We start from the raw sequence: 20298 nt of genomic DNA, 5'->3' as shown, positions 1-20298 counted from the left end.
ACATCATCACTTCAATTTCTAATAATGACTAAAATTCTTTTCAAATCAGAATTGCCAATGCCTTGACCTTGAGAAGGTCCTATATTTAAAGTTTTTTCCCTTTAAAATGTGGCATTACTTTTACACAGTTCTGAGAGCGCGATAATATCTGGAAAGTATTTTGAGAGATATGGAAAGTTAATCATTCTATATTTAACATGGATTTCTCTTTGATTCACAAAATAATATATTTCTCAAAGTAAATAAATAAGTTTTCTGTATGTTCATAATAGTATATTATGACAAGAGTTATAAAAAGGACAGTTAGAAAAACTGAAAGGTAAAAATACTATTTGCCAACAAATAATGTTCATAGAAAACCCAAGTCAATTAAGGATTCATTAACTAAACTAGTAAAATATTACAAAGTGATCTTATTCAAAAATAAATATAGCAAACTTAATAACTATGTATCAATATTAGCCAACTACAAATATAATCTTTCACAAAAACAAAAAATGATACAGTATAACTAGCAATAGCATTAAGAATGTGTAAGAACCACATAGATGCCCCAAAGTTAACAAATATCATTATATAATAAGAAAAAACATTCCTTAATATCAACACCAATCTCAAAAAATCAATTATTTGGAGGATGTCAAATTTATAGGAAATTGTACAAGTTTTCCAAACTTCTAATTTTCACTTGAGAATTTGAATTTTCACAAACAACAAATTATTATATTCCTGGAACTGACTGGCTCACTTTATTGTTTTTATTTGATAAACTGTCTCCCAAAGAACTAAGTCTAACTAACCATGACTTGCCTGTCAGTGCTCTGTTAAGTAAAAGTAGTGGTATGTTTTCAGTAGAAATTCTTTCACCTTTCAATTAACATGTCCAAACTTCCCTCAAGACAACCATTGGATTTCAGTATCCTACAGAAGTACTTATGCTTGTTTTCAATTTTGTTACCTAGTATATTAAAAAATGTCTAACCAATGTTCAATATTTAATAAAATTAATACTTTTTAACTGCTTCATCAAAGCCATTCTTAAGCGAAAATAGACTCCCCCCCCCCTCCAGAGTGCTTGAAAGGAAAAAATATGACTTCTGCTGTGGTTTCATGACATCGCCTTGATTTACACTAGTGTGCCAGCAGTGTTAACTAAGATTGCTTCTGCCTAATCAGAATAAATGTCAACACTGAGAAACCACAGATAATATTTTAACTTTGATGTCAATAGTCCACGAGAGTTTCAGTGATTCCCAGGAGTCTCTGGCACATACTTTGAGAAACACGCAATAAAACTAACAAAATAAATGTCATAGAAGCTCCCAAGATATCTACCGGAAATGCATATCTAATCAATAAACTCAAGTCTCATCATTCATCTCAGGTCCAAGGAGAGACAGTACAATTTCAAAAGGACAGATTTAAAATGTAAGCATAAGTAGTACTTTTTTAAAAATCATGGCGTAGGAAACTATAGCATAGTTATAGGAAATTCAAAAGAGGAAACAAATAGACTTTAAAATATGCCTTAAACCCTTTAGCCATTATTTTCCATACCTTGTAGTTTATGATGGTGAAGTAGTTTCTGTCATTAGATAGTATTTACTTGCTTGGCTGACAGCCGTTGGAAATGGTCCTAAGATGCAACTAAAAAAATATCCTCTGAAATCCAAAATTTGTGAAAAACAAAGCAGAGTTAACCTCCTTCTCCAGGATTTAACCCTTTAAATCTGAGTCAGGTGTGGACCACAATTCAAATGGGCTCTTTCTAATCTAACCACATGCCATCTTTCTTTAGCCAATCATAAGACCATGCTAAAAACAGCAACTGTATAATTGAGACATTTCCTAGCACACCTATAAGGCACCCCTATCATTATCCTTGGCTCTCTTCCAGAGTTCTGAGGACGACACATATGCTGTCAGGTCTTACAGCTTCCAGTATGTAGAAAGAAACATTATGAAGAAAAGAATATTTACATAGACCCCAACACCACCTAAATCAATGGATGCTAACTCCAATAAGTAAAAAGTTGATGGTCAGAAAATTTGCATAGATCCAAAGTATCTCCCACAAATGAGTATGACCAACTGTGGGGCAAATCTATAATGTGTTCTACTTGGTAGGACATAATATTTCTGCCCAAAATACAAAAACTCAGATGGGGAGCTAGTCTGCAAAATATATGGGTTCAATACATCAAGCTCATGAAAGTCAAAGAAAGACTGGAGAACTCTTCTAGAATGATGGTGTCTAAACAACTAAATGTACAACATGTGATTCTGGGTCCCTTTGCTATAAATGAGTATGGTTGGAATAACTTGTGAAAATAAATGGAATATTTGAATTGGGAGGCATGTTTGTTCTGATTTTTGTGTTTTCACTGTACTAAACCAATCTTCTAGTTTGTGGGATGTGCATGCTATAGCACCCTGCAGTCCTATTGCTTATTGGACATGATGACTGCATATTATAAATAGTGAGGAGAAGAGAAAGTTCTTGTAAAAATCTTGTAACCTTTCTCTAATTCTGAAATTATTTTAAAAAAAAGTCAACAAATCCTAATGATGACACTAAAGAGAAAACCACAGTTCTCACATTATCATCCAATAGGAAGGATGGAGAGATAATTATCTTCAGGGAAAGGAATCTACTTGGCTGGGTATGAAGAAACTATATCTTTCAAAATTAGTCCTTAATAACAGTTGGCACAATTTTGTATCTGAACATCCTGTGAGTCTTTGGGTAATTCTGGGAATGCTAAGAGCTACAGATGAACATCTATTCTGTAATTGTGTTATGTAATTATATTAGATTTCTAGAACTTGTAGCTGCAAGTTTGAATATCTTATTTCAGTATCACTTATAATAGTGTTAGACTTTCATCTTCTGTATTTAGTAATTTAGATTCTGTAACCTACAGAACAGATTCTAAAACATATGATAATTTGTCTAAAACACTTGTTCCTTTTAGAAATGTATAAAAACTCCTACATAGTGTCTGTCGTATAAAATGGCTATCTCAATACTCTTGAGTTTATAACAACTTATAATCAAGTGAAATTTTCATTGTCATTATTTTAATGTTTACATAAAATTAAAAGAAATTTTAAAATCAGGCATGGATCAAATTTTTTTTCTAAAAAAACAAGTATTTGCTTTTTCTACTTTATTATTTGATGTTTTAGATACTTCCCTTGTTAGTTCCTTCATTCTTGCTGGGTTTTTTTTGTGCATTTATGTTTAAATAATTTGAACTAATCACTCATTGGGAAGTGATGCTTATGACTATTAAGTTCTATGTGGATCTCTTCACTGTTGCCCTTGAGTTCTTTGCCTGTACTCCATGGTCCAAATGGTAACTAGAAGAGATCTCATTTAAATGATTGAATAAAGATATCAGGTACAGGAAGAGATATGACTGGAGATTCAGTTGTAGATATTTTCCTCTATTCTTCATTTATCTATTTTTGACATACTGAGAGCAACATTTACTTATTACACTCATGCAAGTAAATAGTGTCTCTTTCCTTTTTCTCTGAAAGGTTTCCTCTTCCCCTTTATGTCCCTTTGTTGTTGTTTTCATTTAAATTATTTTACTTTTCATTACCTAACTAGGACAGATTGATTCCTTGAATTCAAAGTTCAGTTTTCTAATAGAGGCTACTTTGAAGGTTTCTTTTTTTGGTTTTGTTTTTGGAAGGGGCACCTGGATCGTTTTTACTGTCTTTTAATTGATTCTTTCTTCTCTGCTCCACTCCAAGGTAGTATATTGTTGTATGAGTAGATAGCATTTATTATCTAAGGTAGCTGAACAGTGGGGGACCTCAGAGTCATGGAATGTCTTCAACCTTGGAGTTGAAGGCTGGTCCTTCGACTGGTCAATACTGAGGTGTTACTGTCCTATCTAGGTTTATGAGTGCCATAATGGCACCCACATCATTGTAGTCTGTCTTAGCCATTTGCTCCCAGTTCACATACTTCTTTCTGCAGCTGCTTAAGTCCAAGACTCTGTCAGTGCTACAACCCTCTCATCACCTCCACATTTCATAACTAGAGTACTAGTACCCACAAGGTACCATGGGGGATAAATGTCAGGCTTATCTGTGCAGTCACCTTCCTCCATAAAATGTGCAATTATCCCTCTATATCAAGGTTTGGAAGGCCATAAACAAGTCTTCTAGAAACAGGAAGCTTCATACACTGTTGGTAGGCATGTGTAGACTGGTCCAAGCCCTCTGAAAAACAGTGTGTGGTTTCTCAAAATATTGAAAATGAATCTGTGATAAAATCCAGCAATTCCACTCCTTAGTATCTACCTGAAGAATGCAAAAACTCCAATTCAAAGGGATATATGCACTTCTATATACATTGCGGCACTATTTGCAATAATCAAGCTATGGAAACAACCTAAGTGCCCAAGGACAGATGAGTGGGTTAGAAAGATGTGGTATAGCTACACAATGGAATACAACATAGCTTTAAAAAAATTAAAAGAAGATAAAAACTTGATAAAAGATAAAAACTTGTGATTTGCAACAACATGGATGGGATTACAGGGAATTATGCTAAGCAAAATAAGTGATAAGGATGAAAATAAATACAGGGTTGTTTAATTTGTATGTGATATACAGATAAACCAAACAAAAAGGTAAAATGAAACCAAACCAATAATAAATCCTAGAAATCTGACAGTAGAATTGAGGCTACTATGGTGGGAGCGGGAGAACAGAGAACAAAATGGAGAAAGGACACAATGGATTATGGTGGAAGACTATGAGTACCGTAGTAGTAGGTGTGGTGTGGTAACATATACCTAATGGGTGTGATCCTATACCTCTAAATCATATAGTTTTGTTAACCAATGTTATCTCAATAATATACACATACATACACACACACACACAACAACAAATACTTTGCTATCCTGATATCCCACAATACAGTACTTCTTACAATAGTCTAAACTGAATCTTTTGGAGAGTAATACTGTCTCCTAGTTTTTCTAAACTATGGAAACTTCTAGATCTTCAGGTGACTTGTTTTCGTCTCCTTTTTTTTTTGCCTTCTTAAGCCCTTATGGAACCTCAAATGCATTCTTTTGACTTGTTTGAATCTATAGCTCCATGTTCAAGGGTGGTTTACCCTTTGACATACAACATAGTTATATAGTTAAATTCCAATAAAGGAATTTACCAGAAATAGTGTTCCAGTATAAATATCTTGCATTCTGAAATTCCCAGGATAGTTTTCCTGAATCATAAATGCTTGCTTGCTTTTCTCTTTTAAAGGTAACATTATACATTATTAGATTTATAAAATCATAAGCCCATGTTCAAAAATCATACACATAGAATATGTCTTTAAATAATTATAGCATGAGACAACTACCACTATATATATATATACACACACACACTTAATTTATTCTTAAGAGTATACACACACACACACACACACTTAATTAATATGTTGACTAAGCTGCAGGGAAGATCAGTATAAAAAAACAAAACAAGATTGACATTTATAATTAACCATCGGGTTTTTTCCTGTCTAAGATCTTAAATGTCACTAAAAAAATCTTTACTGTGTTTTTTAGAGTTATCTTATGTTGAAATTGTTTATGACTTGTGGTACTGTTGGAATAGTTAAGAGACACATCATCACTTCTTCATATTCTCATAGAACAATTATGCTGGATATGTTCAAATCATGAGAAGAGTTGAAATTCACAAAGGCAGTGGTTCCTCCAATTACAAAATGAAATATTTTATTAGCAGCTTTAAACCTTAGATTCCAATTAAGTAACATAGCAATAAAGGTAGAAGCTATTTCTTGAGTTTCTATCTTGTGCCATATGCTTTATTTTATTATCTCTACTTTTCACAAGAGCACTTGGAGGTAATACTATCATCTTTTAAAAGATGAAGAAATAAGTGCTCAGAAGAGTTAGTGAACAAACCACAAGTCACACAGTGAATGGTAGAACCAAGATTTTAACTTGCATTTACCACTACACTCTATCAGTTATTGATTATGAAGAGCTTTTAATTTGGTCTCTCCTCTCATCAAAGCATTCTACAGCCTTCCTCCCATAATTTAAGCAAAGACTGTGAAGAGGTAGTGTCAGAGACTACTAATCTCTTTCATCCCTACCTCTATTTCTACAGGTATAAGATTTGTCAAATTCAAGCCAGCAGATGTGGGGCCTTCCCAGCTCTGTCTACTTTGTGTCTTTCCAAATGGAAAACAATTTTTTTGACAATCCACCACTTTTGTAGGGCGATTTTTAAAAATTCAAATAACCCATTTGTCTAAAAATAGGTAATTTCATAAAATATGAGGTTGAGAAGAAGACAGGGTAAAAAAATCAAATGGCAAAGATCTGTTGACCAATTTAAAATGAAACACAACCAAGATAAATGGAGCAGTGGGAGTAAGGTGCGAGTCACAATGGTAGATATGCAAGTAGGCTGATCCCTCAGCTGAAAATAAATCAGTAAAAATGATAGCAAGCAGCAAAGAAATGGAGGACTCAGCTAAGGCTAATTCAACTCTCAAAAAAATTGTTGCCAGTTTAACAACTGATACCAGGACATTCGCCCAAGGACTATCTCTGATTCAACAAAGCAAAGGAAGGACCATGACTCACATACTAATTGAAGAGACACATCCCACAGGAGGGCACAAGAATAACAGGATAGGTTACTCTGATTCAAACAATTTTACATTACTTCCTTAGTGTGATGTCTTAGCTGTATTTTCTTCACTCCCATTTAAGAAAACCCACACAAATAAAGATAGTGGGTCATTATGATGATAAGGAGGATGTACAATAGAGTAGGGAAATGTTCCTGTGTGTGGTTTTGTGTGGGTTTGTGTATATGATAGAACAAGAACTCAGAACTGGAGTGAACAAGAACTCAGAACTGTTTTTGTGGAGGAATATTGAGTTACTCACTCTGATAACAAGATTTGAAAAAATCCTATTGATTTTATTTAGATCAGATTAAAAGGGTATGGGAGAAAGAACAGCATTAATCTATCAACAGGGTATTAAATGTTGAAATGCCAGTTAAAATATAGGATGTGCAGTTAAATTCTACTTTCAAATAAATAATAACTTTTAGTTAAAGTATATTAAAGGTAATATTTTACATACTCTCGTATTCCATAGTTGCACTGCCTAGGTTTGAAACCCAGTTGACACTTCCTAGGACAAACTATATTTTAGACATGCTTGTACTAGAAAATTGGTTTTCATTTTCTGAAATCCACATTTAACTGGACTTCCTGTGTTTTTACGCAGGATAAAATCTGGCAACTCTGCCCCCAAATGAATGGCTGATTAGTGAATATATTTCTCTGAAAGTGTGTTGTCATGAATCTGTGTATTTATGTATGTGTAGATGAGGAAAGAGAAAGAGAGAAATGAAATTTATGTGGCTTTAGAAGCAGAACCAGGGTGAGAAATATTATTTTATGGTTCTAAAATAGAATCTTTCTTTTTACTGTTGTATTACTAGTATATATAAATTACATAAAATTTAGAACATAAAAATAATTTTTTATCCACAATCCTATCATTGAGAGATTGCTATTAAAATTCTGGTGTACATTGAAATTCTTCTGTGCTACTCTCATATCAACAAATATAAAATTGTTTGAAAAAAACCCTTAGTTTTTTTATTTTATCTTTTATTTTTATATTCCCCATACAATTGCATCCCTCTTATTTTGTCCCCTCTCCCTCCTTTCCCCGCCCCCCCACCCATAGTATATCTCTGGTTCATAGTTGTTTGTTGATTTTGATTTTTTCTTTCTTATTGTTATTCTTTTTCCTGGTCCCTTATTTAGGTTTTCTAGATTCCTGCTATGAGTAAGACCATCTGGTATTTTTCTTTTTCTTTCTGACTTATTTCACTGAGCATGATCCCTTCCAGCTCCATCTACTATTTGCAATAGCTAAGCTTTGGAAACAACCCAAATGCCCAAAAATAGATGACTGGATCAAGAAGATGTGGTACATATACACAACAGAATATTACTCAGCAATCAAAAAAGATAAACACACGCAATTTGCAGCAAAAAATCTTAGTTTTAAAAGTGCTCATGTAAATTAAAAAGTTTCTTTTTAAAAAGCAAAAATGTGATCTTGCCAAAAGCAACTGACAATTTCAATTAAATAAATTGAAAATGTGGTTGATAAAAGTATAAATTTTAATAACTTAACAAATGAGTTTCCAAAAATTTTATGAAATGTCATACTTTAAAGTATTTATTGTAGGGGCCTCCCTGGTGGCGCAAGGGGTTAGGATGCAACCTATGAAGCTATGAAGCTATCCGCAGCCACTAAAGCACGAGTTCGATCCCCGACCAGGGAGAAACCCACATGGCACAGCAGACCTCTCCTGACTCACCCGCTGCTCCCCTCAGCAGTGTATTTCAGTACATCCGTCTATTCTGTTTCCCACTCTGTCTCTGGTGTATCCTCTCACCCCCCACACTCTGGCCTGTGCCCCGATTATTGCATACATAATTAAATAAATCTTAAAAAAATAAAGTATTTATTGTATTATCTGAAGTTACAATACCAAAAATTCTATTTTTGAAATTTATTATAGGTAATTCATGCAGCACCAATATCCCTACTATGTTTAAGAAATAAAATGTTTTTAGAGGAAAACGCTTAAAGGACCTTCCATTTTCACTTTTCACTAAGTCCTACAACTAATGCAGCTGGCCTAGTCCTATGTCATAGCACTATTAGGAAGTTAAATAATATCCTATTAAGGACTCATTCATTGGGAGTACTTAATAAATAGCAAGCTTTGTTATTAAAGAAATATTGTCAGTGCCCAGAATTTGACACCCAAGAACAATCATTCTTCAGTGAATGTTTGTAACACCTCATTTCCTGGCAACTCCCTGGCACATTGCATAGACTATAGAAGAAGAATTTCAGAGCTTGTTGGAGGAAAGTATGTTATGTCATCATGGTGGCAACCATGTTTCCCTAGAACGCCAACTAATGGTCAGCCAGTTCCATTGAAGTGGATGCTCCCAGTTGCTCATGAGATTTTTAAGCGAGACCTGACAGCTGGTTGTTGTCACTCTGCATTACTTGGATCCTGCCTGGGCTCTTCCTTTGTCTCTGAGACAGGCTGGAGCTACACTGACTTTCTCATGTATATATGAGTCTGAATAAGTGGAAAGTGTCGGTGACTTGTTTTTGCTCAACGGCTCACTCCTTGCAGTATGACTGTTGCTGTGGATGCTGTCACTGTGTCGTGAGATCTAACTTCCACATCACTGCTGGGATGGCCAAGTGGCAGGTCACTGTTGATTAACCAGCGGTTGAACTTTGTTCAAAGGCAGTTTGGAAGAGATGGAAATGTTTTTCTTCCTTTTTCTCCTTGCTCAGACTGTTCAGAAACATGTTAGTTCACACAGATTCTCTAAAATATATCCCACTACTTTGATATAAATCTCTGATCACATTGGTATTCAACCATTTTCTCTCCATGCTTTTCTGTCCATTCACTCCTCTCCCTCACTCTTTCCCTATAATTGCATGTCCCAAAAACTAAGGATTTTTTTTTACCTCAGTGTACTGTTTTCCAGGATGTCCAGATACAGTAAGGTGGCAATCCTAAAATACCTATCATTAGACTCTCTTTCTAGGGTCAAATCCAATTTACCTTATTAAAAAGAGCAGTAATAGCTTTAAATTGTAAAAACAGAATCTTTGTGGACTTAATAGTTAATTGATAGAGAGACAAAAGAGGAACAGGAGAGAGAATTATATTTACCAGACTCCAAGAAAGTAGAAGAGGTTTTCCCACTGGGAGAACAATGACAAAATTTCTGAGAATAACTTCTGTGCTTCATAGGTAACGAATGGTATGGTGGGTGGAAATAAGTCATACATACAAATAGTCAAATAACCAACACTGAAAAATAACTTAATTTGCAAAAGATGAAGCTTAGGATTTTTTAGGGACAGACATCAAAAATAACTATGATATAATAGGTGAGTACATGGATGAACAGGTTATCTTATGTGTAATTGTTCATTGTCTTATTGTGATTTATATTAATGTATAACAGTCATTCATGACTCAATATGCAGGGAAAATTTTCTAATGTAATATCTTTAAATGATAACAGTGAGACTTGAGAAAAGAAAAGAACACAGCATGACCAAAATTTCCACTCCTGTCACAGAAAGAAAATGAGAGATTCTATCAAATTCTTAGGAGAGACAGTTTGACACAGAAAATACTTCAGTGATACAATCAACTTTTACCCTATAATTAGTGATAATCTAATTAATATAGGTCTACAAATGTTCAAATAAAGATTGGGGAACTCAATAAACATAGCAAAGAATCAAACAATGTGACATTGATATTAAAAATTCAAATACCTCCTGATAATAGTATGTATTGAATATACTGGGCCACATCAAGTTTCTCATCAAATGTTCAATAAATCCTTTGATGACCTGCTTGCTTAATATATAAACACAGATCTTATTTTGATTGCATCGTTAAGCAATCTCATGACGTATGTTCATTTTCTTATGGTGGCTGAGGTTGCAGGAGTTCAAAATGCTTGACGGGCAAGTAACAACACATATTACCTAATTTCAAATAATGTTAAAGGTTTGACCTGTCATGTGTTAAGGTAAGCTCTGATTAATGTCTTTATTATTTAAGCACTGAAGGGAATAGCTATGTCATATACTTATATCTCAAAAGCTATATTCTTTCACATATTTAAGCTGCAACCTTTACAGCAGCCTCACTTCCCTCTTAGATATCTTATAATTGGGTCAAGTCTTCTGTGACATCTCATATTAATAAGAAACTCTCATTTCAGGCAAGGCCAATGATAAGAGGAAGTAAAGAAACTTCTGATGTGGGGGCCTCCCCGGTGGTGCAGCGGGTTGAGCACCACGCTGTGGGGCTGTCCGCAGCCTTTGCAGCGCAGGTTTGATTCCTAGCCAGCCAAGGAGAAACCCACATGGCGTGTCAGACCTCTCCTGTCTTGCCCGCTGCTCCCCTCAGCAGTATCCTTGGTTCGTCTGCCTGTTCTGCTCCCCACTCTGTCACTGATGAATTCTCTCACCCTCCTGCACCACTGACCTGTACCCCAGTTCTTGTATAAATAAATAAAATCTTTTAAAAAAAATCTTCTGAAGCTATTTGAATTTGAATTAATCAGTGAAAGATGAAAATGACTGCCTATAACATAGTAAGTTCATTTGCCTTGAAGTGTGTGTTTGAAGCTAGTACTATGTAGATTTGTTTAGTCACAAATATTTACTGAAGTTCTGTCACATAGAATGTGGAGGCAGCTGCTGGAGAGATGGTAGTGAAAGCAACAAAGTCCTTGCCTTCTTGGTAGCTAACAGTCAAAGAGAGAAACCAGGTAGAAAACAAGTGAATGCATAATATAAATTCTAGATTGTTTTTGGCCCTCTGAAGCAAACTTAAGCAGAGCGAGGACTTGAGAGTGAAAAGGGTAGAGGCAGTACTTAAGTACTCGAATAAGGAAAAATCTTTGTGAGAATGTGAAATCTAAATTGAGACCTTTGATAGATGTTAAAACACCTATTAATTCATTGGCTCCTTTTATATAAATTTATATTTTTGATTTATGGCTGATTTATGATAATACATATTTAGAAATAAGTAGTATATATTCACTTTAAGGCATTGTTTAAAGTTTTAATAAATATGAGGATCCCTTATGATAAACAACAATCCCGCTGTTCCCTTAGAGCTCCAAACCTGGGAACCACTTCTCTGAATGAACCCCATATGCCCAGTTCTACCCCTCTACTCCTTAATGTGCCTGTCTTACCTAGGGGACTCAAATGTTTGGTTTGTTCAAGTTTATTATTCCTTTCACGTGAGATGCCAGCCATTTCCAACACTCTACCTGACCAAATTCTCCCTCCTCCTCAATGGCCTAAACTCCTCTAAAGCTTCACAATGTATCCCCATTTTGGTGGAGGTGGGAATGCAGAGTTGCTGTGTGCTGGGTACTATGTTAAATGCTTTGCCTTCATTATGCTAGGTACAAGCCTCATAACTGATTACTACCATTCCTACATTGTAGATAAAGGACATCAGAACTTAGGGAATTTAAGAAATTTGCCTAAGTTCATGCAACTGGCAATCTTCAATTGAAAAATATTATTGAATTGTTGTCTTAGACTTCCCTTCTCTACACTCTTCTGTCCTCTTTATAGTCCTTAAGTCTTAGCATTTATATAGATCTTTAAATTTTTTTTTTAGATTTATTTATTTAAACACTGGGTACAGTCAGAAGCACAGGTGGGTGAGAGGATTCACCACAGACAGAGTGGGGAACAGAACAGGCAGACTGACGAAGTACACTGCTGAGGGGAGCAGCGGGCGGCAGGAGAGGTCTGCACACCACGTGGGACCCTCTCCAGCAGCCGGGGATCGAACAGGCGCTGCAGAGGCCTTTGGCAACTTCGCAGCCCAGTGCTCAACCGCTGCACCACCAGGGGCGGCCCTAAAATATTTTTAACCTCAGGTAGTGCTCTTAGAGGACAGTTTTATTTATTTATTTATTTATTTATTGTATTTGGAGTTTTTATTTCACATAATATTTTGGAGATTTACCCATATTTTATTTTGTTTTATATTTTATTTTATATTATATTCCTTTCTGTACAGTGCATGCTTTCTCTTTTCAGGTGTAGTCTCTGCAAAATTCCCATCACCAATTCAACCATGCACCATCACCATAGTCCCTTGTATAAGAATACAATGCCTCCCCTGTTTCCATTTATACGGAAGTGGATATAAGCAATTTGTGTACAAATAAAAAAGTACACAAGGATAAAGAATACTACTTGTACTAACATTGTGCAGGTTGATTCAGAATATAAGTCTGCTGAACTCAAGGCATTGTTTGTCTTAGAACTTGATGAAAAAAATAGCACAATACGCATATACATATTATTTTAATACCAGATGGGCTTTGGTAAGTGTTTGAACAGAAATTCAAATGTTCTACTGTTGAGGAATGGAAGAAGAGAAAAATCTTAACCAGAAAGTTTTTTTGGTAGAATTTGACCAACTGTGGAAGGATATTAGAATTTCAATTGGTTTATGAGTTACTAAAAGAGGACCCCACAGATAATGCTGAGAATTTAGATATAATTAAGAAAATTCTGGAATACAATTTTTTTTAAATAATAAATTTTATTTTTATATTCCCCATACAATTGCAACCCCCCCATTCTGACCCCAATCCCTCCCCTCCCGCCCCCCCACCCCCCAAAAAGTGTCTCTGGTTCATAGTTTTTTGTTGATTTTGATTTTCACTTTCTTATAGTTATTCATTTTCCTGGTCCCTTATTTAAGTTTTCTAGATTCCTGCTATGAGTGAGACCATCCGGCATTTTTCTTTTTCTTTTTGGCTTATTTCGCTGAGCATGATCCCTTCCAGCGCCATCCATGTTGCTGCAAATTGCATGTGTTTATCTTTTTTGAATGCTGAGTAATATTCCATGGTGTATATGTACCACATCTTCTTGATCCAGTCATCTATTTTTGGGCATTTGGGCTGTTTCCAAAGCTTAGCTATTGTAAACAGTGCTGCTATAAACATAGGGGTGCAGGTGCTCTTTGGAGTTGATGTTTCTGTGTCCTTTGGGTAAATACCTAGGAGTGGAATTGCTGGATCATATGGAAGCTCTATGTTTAGTAGGTCCAGAAATCTCCACACAGCTCTCCATAGTGGTTGGACCAGTTTGCACTCCCACCAACAGTGCAGAAGAGTTCCTTTTTCTCCACACCCTCGTCAACATTTGTTGTTGCTAATTTTTTTAATATGTGCCATTCTCACTGGTGTAAGATGGTATCTCATGGTAGTTTTGATTTGCATTTCCCTGATGGAATACAATACAATTTTTAAAAGTTACTTTTCATGTACTACTGAATCACTGAAGGGTTTTAGAAGTTAATTAGGAGATCTCAGGAGTTAGGACCTGAGGAACGATGGTAGAGAAGGTGAATTGAAGGTGATAATGAATTTTCAAGAACATTAATGCTATTAAATAGATAGATGAACAGAGGGAGAACACATAAGTTTGTCAATATATTAAGTTTATGATGCCTTAAATTGTTTGGAGTGATAAAATAGGCAACTGGAGATATGGCATCTAGCAGTCTAAACCTGGTTGTTATTATGACTATGTTTGATTTGAATTTGCTTTTATTTGTTCTTTCTTTCTACTAGATTACCTGCTTTTTAGAGATTCCTTTATTCAATAGATACATCTTTATTTATCATGGAACTTGATGCTATCCTTTGGAAGAATGTATTTTAAAATGGAATTTAATCTGTGCTTCTTCCCAGAACTGTTTTTAAACTCTTCCCCTACACATGATGTTACACTCATAAAACTTGTTTATCCTCTGAGTTGTTAACTATTTCCATTTTATGCCTGGTACAATTGATAAGAATGTGCACAAATCCTCTTGGCTTCTTCCTATGTTTAACAGAAATAAGAATTGTAAAGGAAGTTTTTACTTTATTCTTCTCCTTTTAGGGGAACTTCATTTTGCCTATGAATGAGAGTTGTTAGGTAACTTCAAGTTTGACAATTATGGAAAAATTTGTAACAAATGATACTTGGGTTATAGTGCCCTCTGCTGGGATAAGGGATGGAACATTAGTGTTTTCTGTTTGATATAAATTTGTCAATTTTTTTTTATGATTTAATTTTTATTTTTTTATTTGCATTTGCATGTGCATATCACTTTTTTTATTTTTTTTAATAATAAATTTTATTTTTATATTCCCCATACAATTGCAACCCCCCCATTCTGACCCCAATCCCTCCCCTCCCGCCCCCCACCCCCAATTTGTCAATTTTTAAAGACTTTCCTTCTCTACACTGTTTCCTTTTCCTCTTCTCCCAAAGAAAGAGTTAGCTCGGGCCTCTCCGGTGGCGCGGCGGTTGAGCGCTGGGTTACGAAGCTGCCGGCAGTCTCTGCAGCGCAGGTTCGATCAGCCCGCTGCTCCCCTCAGCAGTGTACTTCGTCAGTCTGCCTGTTCTGTTCCCTGCTCTGGCTCTGGTGGATTCTCTCACCCTCCAGCGCTTCTGACTGTACCCAGTGCTTGTATAAACAAATGAATAAAAAAAAAAAAAAAAAAAAAGAGCTCTCAGATACCAGACTGGGTTTTTTATCATTATACCATTAAGAAGAATCTGTTGCTTATCATCCAAACCTGTAATTCTACGCTTTCTTGATCTGAAACATTTGTGTGTCTCTTCATTCTGTTTGATTAGCAGAGTCCGTTACTGTTTACTCTGTACACACTCTTTATTTTTTACAAGAGTAGAAATTGGTGCCAAAAGTTTGTTTTAAGGAACTAGTTTAGGCCAGAGAAATTTATGTCTCTCCAGGTACAAAAGTGCTCTCTCACAGTTCTCACACACTTAAAGTTAGAAGGTGCTATTTGAGTTCTGACTAATGGCCTAAGAGCATTACTGGATATTTTGGGGGGAACTGTTTTCAGTTTTCTCTTCCACTGCCTTCAAAATTGTGGAGGCCACGTAGTGGCATGGTATAGCAATCAGACAAAAGCAATCTGGGTTGTTGATACAGATACCTTAGAGAGTCTTGAGACTGGTTATAATGTATGAGTGAGAAATAAATTTTGATGGGTTAAGCTGTGAAGATTTAGGTGTGTGTTACCACAGCATAATCTGGCCTATCCTGATTAATGCATGATGCTATATTTAGTCACGGTGTTTGACAATATGTTTTCTCTGCTTTGGATGCTATCCCCAAGCACCTCCACCCCTTCACTCAGAAATATTTTCCTGACTGCTTCTTGTTCCTATTATAAGTCTTAGCTGAGTAGTGATTGTCCTCATCTCCCTTTCTGGGTTATTTGCCTCTTTTACAAGTTTTTGTTATATATAAGTATATAGCAAAATAATTCTTGGTTATTTATGGATTGATGAGATTATTTTGTTCATATTTATTCTGTATGCTTTGTTTTAAAGCAATTAACTTAGATAAGCAATTTTTAAAATCTGCTCTGCTGACCTCTGAGAGTCCCTAAGACTCTTTATTTTATTTTATTTTTATTTGTTTATATATATTTTACATCATTGTTCATTTTTAAACAATGTTTGCTTATTTTTTTTTCCCTCAGGAAATTCCCCATAGAATTTCCTCCGCCAGTTCACCCATGCACCATCACCACAGTCCCCTGTGCTCTTCCCTCCCTCCCTCTGATTCCTCTCTCTCCCCCTCCCCTGCAGGATATCTCTGGTTTATAATTGTCTGTTTGTTTTTATTTTGTTGTGTTTTGTATTGTTATTATTTTCCCCCAATGTCTTATTTTGTTTCCCTGTTTTTCCTGTAAGTGAAACCATCTGATATTTTTCACTTTCCTTCTGACTTATTTCACTGAGCATAATTCCTTCTAGCTCCATCTATGTTGCCCTGAATGGCATTACTTTATCTTTTTTGATTGCTGAATAGTATTCCACTGTGTATATATGCCACATCTTCTTGATCCAGTCATCTATTTTTTGGGCATTTGGGTTGTTTCCAGGTTTTACCTATTATAAATAGTGCTGCAATAAACATAGGGATACAAGTATTCTTTTGAACCTACATTTTTGTGTCCGTTGGGTAGATTCCTAGAAGTGGAATTGCTGGGTCATATGGTAGCTCCATTTTTAGTAGACTGAAGAAACTCCAGACAGCTTTCCATAGTGGTTGGACCAGTTTGCACTGCTACCAGCAAAGTAGGAGAGTTCCCTTTTCACCACATCCTTGCCAATATTTGTTGTTGCTAGTTTATTTTTGATATGTGCCATTCTTACCGATGTAAGGTAGTAAAGTACCTCATTGTGGTTTTGATTTGAGGAAATTTCCCTAATTATAAGGGAAATTTTTTTCATATGCCTGTTGACCATTTTCATTTCCTCTTTGGAGAAGTGCCTTTTTTTAAGTTCTCCCTGTCCATTTCTTGATTTGATTGTTTACTTTATTTTTGTTGGGTCATGTGAGTTCTATGAACATCTTTGTGACCAGTCTCTCATCAGTTGTATGGAGTATAAAGATTTTTTCCCAATCAGTGGTGTGTCTTTTTGTTTTGGTTAATGTCTCTTTTGCTGTACAGAAGGTTTTCAGTTTGATGTATTCCCAGGTGTTTATCTTTTTGGCTTTCTTTGCCAAAAAAATCTTTTAAAAAATCTTTAAAAAAATCTTTAAAGATGTTACTGCGATGTATGTCTTATAGTGTTTTTTATACCTGTATTTTCTTCTATATATTTTATGGTTTCAGGTCATATGTCCAGATCTTTTATCCATTTTGAGTTTATTTTTTGCAAGGTATGAGGTAGTGGTCTAGATTCATTTTTTTGCTTATGTTGTCCAGTTTTTCCAGCACCATTTATTGAACAAACTGTCCTTTTTCCATTGCATATTTTTTGCTCCTTTTCCTAAGACCGTTTTAAGAGGTCTGTGAAATCAAAACAATGAGCAATTATAGCTAAAACTGATGATATGTCAGTTAATCAAGGTAGTGGCGTCATATTATACCAGGAGTTGTATCATTGTGTTCTTCAGTGCCACATGTTTACAGAAGAAAAGAATAATTTAATTTGAGATGTCCTGGATGAAACATTAAAAATTATAATTTGTAAGCAGGGACAAGATGACAAGATGTCATCCTATAGGATGACAATATATAGGATGACAAAGAAAAGTAAATGTGACTTTCATTGGGAGAGACCATTGTAAATTTCATAGGTCATATAGATGGTCTAGTTGTTTTTGGCTTTGTATAACTTATTTAGATATTTATATCACATTTATCTTAGGTTTTTTTTTTTTTTAGTAGGTTGACAGGAGAAATAGTGATATATTTTCATAGACCTTTTTTGTGAAGTTTAATGAGACGTGGAGAATCTAAGAGATTTTCTTCAACACATTTCTAAATTTTACCATTTTTTAATCTGTCCTATCTTTGTTATAGAGCAGGGTGAGGGGCACCCCAGAACCCCCAAACCTGCCCATTCTAAATAGGTTCTGCCATCCACCACATCAAGACAAAACCTACTCTAGTGCATAAGACCTTCAATGAAAAAGAACTTTAATACAATTAGTGTGCAATACAGAAAAGAGGAAGAATATGGTTCCAAATCAAGCACCCATAGTTGCCCATCCCCTCGTGGGTAAATGCCCAGCCAAACAGAGTTGGCCCAAAGCAGGACACTGAGGCCCAAAAGCCTGCCACAAATAGAAGGCACATTCCAGTGGGGACACATAGAGCAGGGTCAGAAACAGCCAGACAAGTCTGGGAAGAAAGAAGTAAAATAAAAATCAAGATGAACATTGCCATTGTTAACCTCCCCTCAGGTCTCTCACCCTCACCTCTTTCAACCAGACCAAAGCCAAAACAAGTGCAATTTCTTCACGTCTCTTTGCTCCATGTGCCTCCTCCAGGTCTCCTTCTGGCTCTCCTTCCTGTTTCCTTCCCTCTTCCAGTCTCCTCTCCAGCTTCTTTCCTTCCCTATTCAGCCCCACTCTCTCTTGGGGTAGGGCAGGAAACCTGGAATGTCCCCTGTTTCTGGGGACCACCCTGTTACATCTTCTATATCCTTCTCATTCTCTACTTGGCTCCCCTGGATCTGAAGGGTAATATGAAACAAGATATTTATTTCCAACTTACCACTTGGAAAGTTTCATTGTAAACTATAAGTGCAGAGAGTGAATGGAGCCCATGCCATGTTCAGAGAGCATTTTAATATATATCAAGTAAGAGAGATAAACTGTTCTACAAATAAAAATGCCACTATTATTATTTCCTAGTGTGAATGTATTTTTTTAAAAGATTTTATTTATTTTTATATAGAAGAACTGAGGTGTAAGCCAGAGGTGCAATGGGTGAGAGGATTCACCAGAGACAGAGTGGGGAGCAGAGCAGGTGGATCTACTAAAATACACTGCTAAAGGGAGCAGCAGGTGAGAAAGGAGAGGTATGCTGTGCCATGTAGGTTAGTTTTTTTTTTTTTTTTAAGATTTATTTATTTATTGATACAAGAACCAAGGTACAGTCAGAGGCAGGGGAGGATGAGAGAATTCACCAGAGCCAGATCGGAGAACAGAACAGGCAAACTGACGAAGTACACTGATGAGGGGAGCAGCGGGTGGCAGGAGAGGTCTGCGTGCCATGTGGGACCCTCACCAGCAGCCAGGGATTGAACCAGCGCTGCAGAAGCTGCGGGCAGCTTCGCAGCCCAGCACTCAACCACTGCGCCACCGGGGAGGCCCCATGTAGGTTAGTTCTATGGCCCAGAATCAAATTCAGGACTTAGAGGTGATAATGCTAAGACTTAATCCCTAGGCCACCAGGGAGGCCCTGAACTTCTCATTAGCATGAGCTATTACCCAAAGCTTTAGGGAATTTTACTCTTTTCAGAACAAGCAAACAAAACAAACAAACAAAAAAATGACAAAAATGTGAATTGTCAATATCTCTTGTCAAAGTCATTTCATTATCATGGACTTCTGTGTTGGAACAAGAGGCAGAATGATATAAGCTAGATGTTACTCTGTTTCCTTGTGGAAGGAATGTTATTAAACTCTTTGTGTCTCAGTTTCTTCATCTGTAAAATTAGGATAATAATGGTTTATGTCAGAATTAACTGGAATAATACATGTAAAGTTATTAGAATTGCACCTAATACAAAGCAAAAACTTGCTAATGTTAAGCATTAGTTTCATCTATTATGATGATAAGTAATAACATACAATTTAATGCTAATTATCACTAAATGGGTTAATATGAAGGTAGCTAATAACTGGAATTTAATATGTTGATACTTCTTTAAGAGTATTTGGTCTTTCAACATTTGAAAAAATTGGGTTTATAGATAGAAAAGAACAGAAAAAATCATGTAAAAGCAAATTTGCGATACCTTAGAACAAGTAAATCATATGGTGCTTTTTGTTTTTGTTTTTTTTTAAAGATTTATTTATTTATTTATAAAAGAACCGGGGTACAGGCCAGATTCGCAGGAGGGTGAGAGGATTCACCAGAGCCAGAGCTGGGAACAGAACAGGCAGACTGACGAAATACACTGCTGAGGGGAGCAGCGGGCAAAACAGGAGAGGTCTGCTGCGTCATGTGGGACCCTTACCGGCTGGCTGGGATTGACCCAGTGCCGCAGAGGCTGCGGACAGCTTCACAGTGCTGCACTCAACCGCCTGCGCCAC

At 36.0% G+C, this 20298-nt stretch overlaps 1 protein-coding gene across 1 annotated transcript in view; it reads right to left on the bottom strand.

Annotated features, from left to right (window-relative positions):
* The window catches only part of LOC311170614 (transmembrane protease serine 11F), a gene marked incomplete at both ends in the record, with an annotated part of 70095 nt that extends 53171 nt beyond the window's left edge, over nucleotides 1-16924 (bottom strand). The window contains one exon of the mRNA XM_084232998.1: nucleotides 16899-16924. Coding sequence (XP_084089124.1) covers nucleotides 16899-16924 — 26 coding nt within the window. The remainder of the gene's footprint in view (nucleotides 1-16898) is intronic.
* Nucleotides 16925-20298: the final 3374 nt, after the last annotated feature.

Source organism: Talpa europaea (genome assembly GCF_964194135.1).
Source record: "Talpa europaea genome assembly, chromosome: 5".
In the NCBI taxonomy this organism is placed as follows: domain Eukaryota; kingdom Metazoa; phylum Chordata; class Mammalia; order Eulipotyphla; family Talpidae; genus Talpa; species Talpa europaea.
Note: the sequence above shows the minus strand (reverse complement) of the source record. Positions and strands in the feature narration are given on the sequence as shown.